The 6000-nt window shown below is 39.6% G+C and overlaps 1 protein-coding gene across 1 annotated transcript; it reads right to left on the bottom strand.

Annotated features, from left to right (window-relative positions):
• Positions 1-5303: 5303 nt before the first annotated feature.
• ASCL4 (achaete-scute family bHLH transcription factor 4) lies at positions 5304-5930 on the bottom strand. The gene has a single exon (XM_071550072.1). The coding sequence runs from the start codon at positions 5928-5930 to the stop codon at positions 5304-5306; it is 627 nt and encodes a 208-aa protein (XP_071406173.1).
• Between the last annotated feature and the right edge of the window lie 70 nt (positions 5931-6000).

The following is a 6000-nucleotide window of genomic DNA, read 5'->3' as shown; positions in this document are numbered from 1 at the left end:
ACAGGGAGGGGGCAAGGAGCAGGACCACTCCTTCATCCCAGTGGAGGAGAATATGCCAGGAGAAGGAGGTAATCACCCACACTGGCTGGGAGTGGGGCTAGGGAGGGAATCAAGCCTCTCTCCAGCCCTACCTATGGGTCCTTCTAAGTCCCAGTCTATGAGAGTCACTGCTTTGCTTGCTCTCATTTCTGCAATGCAAAATCTCACAAGCTTTTTATATCTCCACATGGTTTGCCTGCAAATACATTAACTTTAAGTTTGGGGTTTTTTTTTCCTCTCCCAAGGTGTCATATTTAATTTGTTGCTATTTCCCTTGTTTCAGCCATGCAGCTGACATGACATCAAGCAATGTGCCACACTTCAAAATTCTTTCCTTGTCTCCCTCCCCTCTACCATCTTTCTTCCTTTTCCCATGCACAAACAACACACTCTCCTGTGTTTGTACATCTCGATTATTTCATTCATACATTACGCAGTTTATTATCAGTTTCACTCATTAAGCATCAGTGAGCTTTAACGCCTCTGGGTGTGGGGATATATCACCTCTGCATGAGTGATCCCTTGGGATAAATTCTCTGCAGCTGAGCCTGGGACTTCTTTGGTGCTTTTTACATTTAAAAAACTACATCAATAGAGTAGCCTAGTGCAGCATAATGCTAACAGTAAAGCGAGTACATGAAAAGATGTGAAAATTGCACTTATTTGTAACTACTTGTTCTCTTTGTGATCTCAGTGCAGATAGAAGAGGTTGGCTAGCATTCAGTGCTGATGGCTTACGGCCCTGGAACACAAAAATCTGTTATATATGCCCAGAACCACACCGTATCAAAATAAAATCATGAAGACAAGCAAGGTGCTTTGTGAGCATCACAGTAAATGTGGCTTGGCTTGGGTTTGAGCTATATATGCTCTCAGGGTTCACTGTCCACATTTTCAACCCTTCAGCCTCCCACAGACCAGTCATTCAGCTTTCCCCTCTCTGATCAAAAAATCCCTTAAAACACTCATTTTTTTCAGCCCTTGGCCTCAGCTGAACAGGCAAGAGGCAGTGCAAAGCACATATGCCTGATGATGACTGGTGACCATGGGCTGCCTGACCATCACGTGGGTCAAACTGAAAAGACAAGTCAGAGTGAGCTTTCCCCTTCATAAAGACTTTAAATTGGTATATTTTTCTATACTGCTGCCACCAGTGTTTATGGACCGTGTAGGCATTTCATGTCTTTGAGATCTTTAACTCCAATCATATCTGAAGTGAACCACAGGGTCTCCAAAATTTTCATGGGGGCCTCCACTCCTCTGTTTTGTTGTCTCAGCAAGGGCAACTTGAAGAGCTTTTCCACTGCTCTGTTAGTGGATATACTCACTGTAAGGTAGAAAAATGTGTAAGAATCATGTGGGAAATCCATGAGTGAGCATTTATAGCGGATTTTATTTACAAGCACACCTTCAGGTTGATGGAGCAAGGTGCTCATCTTGTGTTTATAGAGCTTCCAGATCTATATCAGAACAGCCTCATGGAAGATCCAGGTGCAGCCACAATCAGCATTTTTCTAGAACAGATGTATAGCCATTTATCTCTATGCTGAGTGTTACTAGTGAGAAGCACCCACTGAAGGTATATTTGCTTAGATCTTGTTATTTTGGAGAGAATTACTAAGACCTTGCTTAGCTATAGCAATCACCTCAGCTAACTTCAGCAGGGCTCTCCTGTTGGTACCACTTGAAAGTTTCTCTTCAAAATGTTTTGTATCTTGTCCTGCCTTCTGCCTAAGTATGCTGGAGACAAATGTTTTCAAAGATACTTTATTTTAATGTGGACATTCCCTGTTCATTTATTGCAGTGAGATAAATTGGCCCTGATTGCTTTACAGTCTGAGCATGGTTTTTCTATAGTGCCTTCTGGTTTTCTTTGGCCATATTATTGACATTGGGTAATATAACATGAAAGGATTGTAGATGGGCTTTTACAAAGAAATCAGCTAAATAGCTATTAGAGGATTAAAAGCAATCCCATGGCTAGGATTACACATCTTTAAAATGCTGATAATATCAAGAAGCAAATGGATTTGTAATTTAATGGCAGAAGAGGGAAGACTTCAGATGTCTGTTTTTTTCACATTTGATAGAAAGATTAAAGTGTCTGCATTTGGTGTGCAAGAGTTGTACAAAGCTGTAGCATGGCTCCCTACAGATACCACTGTTCACCTTTCTTGTGAATAGCAATTGTTCCACATGGAGAGATTTCTTCTGGTCAACATTTTTATTAAAACTTTAGTTTTCATGGTGACAAGTTGGATCATTGTCTGCTTTAAAAGTCTGATACACTTTGGAAGCTTTTTTCTAGACAGAAAGAGCTTAATAAAAGTTTTGAAATGCAGCATTCACTTTAAACTTTTCTTGATGCCTGTAAGGAAGCAGCGATCCATATTTGGGAAATCTTGTTCTCTGCTTCCTTGTGCTAAAATTGTGCAAGAGGTTTGCGTGACAACAGGGAGTATGAGAAACAAAAATTTACAACTTTCCTCAGGAGAGTGGTTCAATCTGTGACAGATTTTTCCCACAGAAAGAATTTCCTTTTCATCCAGAAATTAACTTTCCTATGAAATTAAATTAAAATACATGTGACATTATGGGTTTTGCATCTCCAGCATTGAGGTTGTCTTGGGAGGTATTTTAAGGGCATTTCCAGAGCTGTTAAAGATGTATAGCCTAAAAAAAAATGTAGATACAGTTGAAATGTAGAATTTTAACCAGTCTCCTCGACTTGAGGTCCAGAAGCCTTTTGCAGAATAGTATTTCACAAAATCTGTGTTTGGTTCTGACTGCAGAATATTAAGGATATGCAACAAATAAACTAGTCCCATGTAGCTGTGCTGCAGATCAGCCTTGTATGGGAAGAGATACTCTAATGCAGTGACGGCCAAGCACAGCCCCAGGATGGGATGCCTTGCACTCCCTTAGACTCCCACTAAGAAACATTCCACACGAGAGATAAAGCTGAAAGGGGCAGAGTCATGGCCTAGTCCACTTCTCCAGCCACCTGACCACGGAAAAGGTGGCACACTGCATCATCTCTCTGAGATTCCGGAATCAGAGGTTGGAGCCTTTTGAATATTTCTCTGTAGGGGTCAAACCTCTGTGATAACAACTTGACCTAAAAATTTGTTTGTAGCATTACCAGATTATTCTGCCCATGAAGAAATTAATGGTCATGCTGGCAATTTTTATTTTTAGTGGTTTGGTTTGATTTGGCTGTTTATTGTCATTATATGTATATTAACTGCTTTTCCTCTTCCGAGTGCTTTCCAAATGCTTCACAGAATTTGCCTCTGGTACTCTGAGGAAGTGCATGTTTTTCATAGATAACAAAGATTTAATCTCTGCTTTGAGGGACAAATGCAATTCAGGCTTACTGACACAATTACCAGCAGCAATACCTCATTTCCAGAAATCTCAAAACTGAGTAAGAGAGAGACAGAGGTTGAATCTCTTGCCAGAGATCACAAAGAAAAAAAAAAGACAAAAAACAATAGAACCCAATCAGACATTCAGACCTCTACCTTGTTGCTGTCCTCTCCTTTCTTGGGTAAGAAATATGAATATTTGCACACCCAGAAATGAGTTCATTAGCTCTGGATCTGAACTGTCCAAGTAACTAGACATATACATTTTTGAGTGTTGGAAACAGCCTCTGCAAAAGCAACAAATCCTAGAAAAACAAAAAAGTCATTAGAAAAGGGAGCTGGCTACCATGTGAAGAATAAAGAACAACACATGTGACTGCCATGGACACAGTAGCTAAAGGGATAAATGTTGAGAGTAGTCTCCTAGAAAGCAGCAGAGTATTTTTATACCAAATGATTTTTATTAAATGCTCACAACACAAACCTGCTCTTTATCTAGATTTAAAAATCTCGATTAAAAATTTAGTTAAGTTCATATTTACTTCCTTTCCATTTTCTCTTTTCTATCCTGAGAATTCATAACTCCTGCAACCAGCACTGTCCCATTTGTTATCATTTGAAAGTGAAATAGACACAGCCAGGATTAATTAGATTTTTTATTTACATGAAATTCATGGACATATTTTGAGGTATTTGATCAGTATTTGTTCTTATTTATACATGAGTATTTTTTTCAGGTGTTCAGTCAGCATGACATGAAGAAAAGACAAAGAAATACAAACCCATTTCATCAACATGAGGAGAAAAAATCAAAAGTTTGAAAGGTCTATGGGAAGTGCATGGGTGAGAAGTTTACCCTATATTCAGAATGGGATTTAAGAACACAGCTAAACATTATTGAAAGCTGGCCTTGAAGAAAGGAAGATTATAGAGCAATTAGGAGACAAATTCTCATTTTAAGTAGACACAATCCAAATTGAAGGTATCCCATAGATTTTGAGATATTAATTTTAAAAGATATATTCTTTGAAAAAGTAATACAATATCCTAAATAAAAGGAGAAATACCTACATTTTCATGCAGATGTAAACTGATATACTCAATGTTTCCCTTTTTGTACACCCCAGTGTCTAACCACTACAGGTTATATTTCTAAGCACATAGTTTCTGACCTGCCAAAAAGACACAATCAAGACTATTTTGTCCATGAACTGAGATTCCAGAAAAGTAGAAAAAAGGCATTTTTTCAGTATCGTGAGTGAAGCTTTGTTTTTGAAAGCGCAGTTTTACAGAACTCTGTTTCCCTCTTCCTAGCATTTATTAGAATGAAAGTGTCAGAATTTTTTTCTTGAAAATTATCCTTAGAATAATCAGCAAATAGCCAATGTCCAATATATGAGCGGCTACTTTCACTTTAGAAGATGCTATAAAAGAAATTAACTCCCAAATATAGCCTTATTAAAAAAAAAAAAAGTTGTTTCAGAAATAGAAGTATTTCCGTGAGTTTTCTAAAATATTTAGGAAAAGACATTTTGTCTAATTCTAACCTTTCCCACTCCAAGTGTTTGCAATACAGAGCATCTCAAGCCAGCAATCAGGAAGACAGACAATAAAACTTACTAGACAGAGCAGGAGAAAGGAGAGGGGAATGTCCCGCAATGGTTTATCTGGTTTTACTGTCTCGACTGAAAGGCAAAAGAAAATAGAACAGAATAAAAGCTGAATGAAACATAGAATGCAAACACTGCTCCAGTTTAACAGTCCAAAGGAATAAAACAGCTGAAGCAACCTGAGAGATATTAGTTTGCTTACAAATCATCTTTAAAGTTCCTTGACAGACTGAAAATACCTTTTCTTGTTCTTTTTTCCCCCTAGCTATTTTTCCTTTCCTCGGAATTAATTTTCATCTGCAGAAAAATCCCCAGAGTTTAAATTTTTTTTCAGCGGAACTTGAAGCTGGGTGCCCATGTCCTCAAATTCACTGTAGGGGGATGAAGCTGAAGAAGTTTTAGACTCTCCATCACTATTGCACTCCTGCAGGGAACCAGGACAGGGAGCTGCTGGGAACTCCTTGGCAGAGAGTGTTTCCTTGCTGTTAGAGCCTAAGGGATGGCAGTCCAGCAAGCTCTGCAGGTGTTTGATGTAGCTTATTGCAGCTCTCAGGGTCTCCACTTTGCTGAGGCGCTTGTCAGCAAATTCCTTGGGCAGGTGCTCTCTCAGGCGCATGTAGCCCTCGTTCACGCAGCGCACCCGCTGCCTCTCCCTCTCGTTCCTCTTCCGAATGAAGGCAGGCTCAAAGGAATAGTCATAGATGCCCACATAGCCAGGGAATGGGATGTAGGAGATACGACCTGTGTGCCCACTATAGGCTTGCTCCCAGTAAGACGGGTCCAGATGGAAGGGAACCCCAAAGGGCTCTCTCAGGGGTATCCCATGGGGATGCACATGGCTGCCAGCCAGAGACATGGCTCCTGCAAATGCAATCCTGTTCAATAGTCTATCATTATCTTTACTGCTGTTCATGCTGCTTTTTTTTTTCTCACCAGTTCCTGAATTCGGCTTCCAGTGTATTAATCCAACATTTGTGTGGGTA

Source organism: Pithys albifrons, chromosome 3 (assembly GCF_047495875.1).
Source record: "Pithys albifrons albifrons isolate INPA30051 chromosome 3, PitAlb_v1, whole genome shotgun sequence".
In the NCBI taxonomy this organism is placed as follows: domain Eukaryota; kingdom Metazoa; phylum Chordata; class Aves; order Passeriformes; family Thamnophilidae; genus Pithys; species Pithys albifrons.
This window is presented reverse-complemented; position numbering and strand designations above follow the sequence as displayed.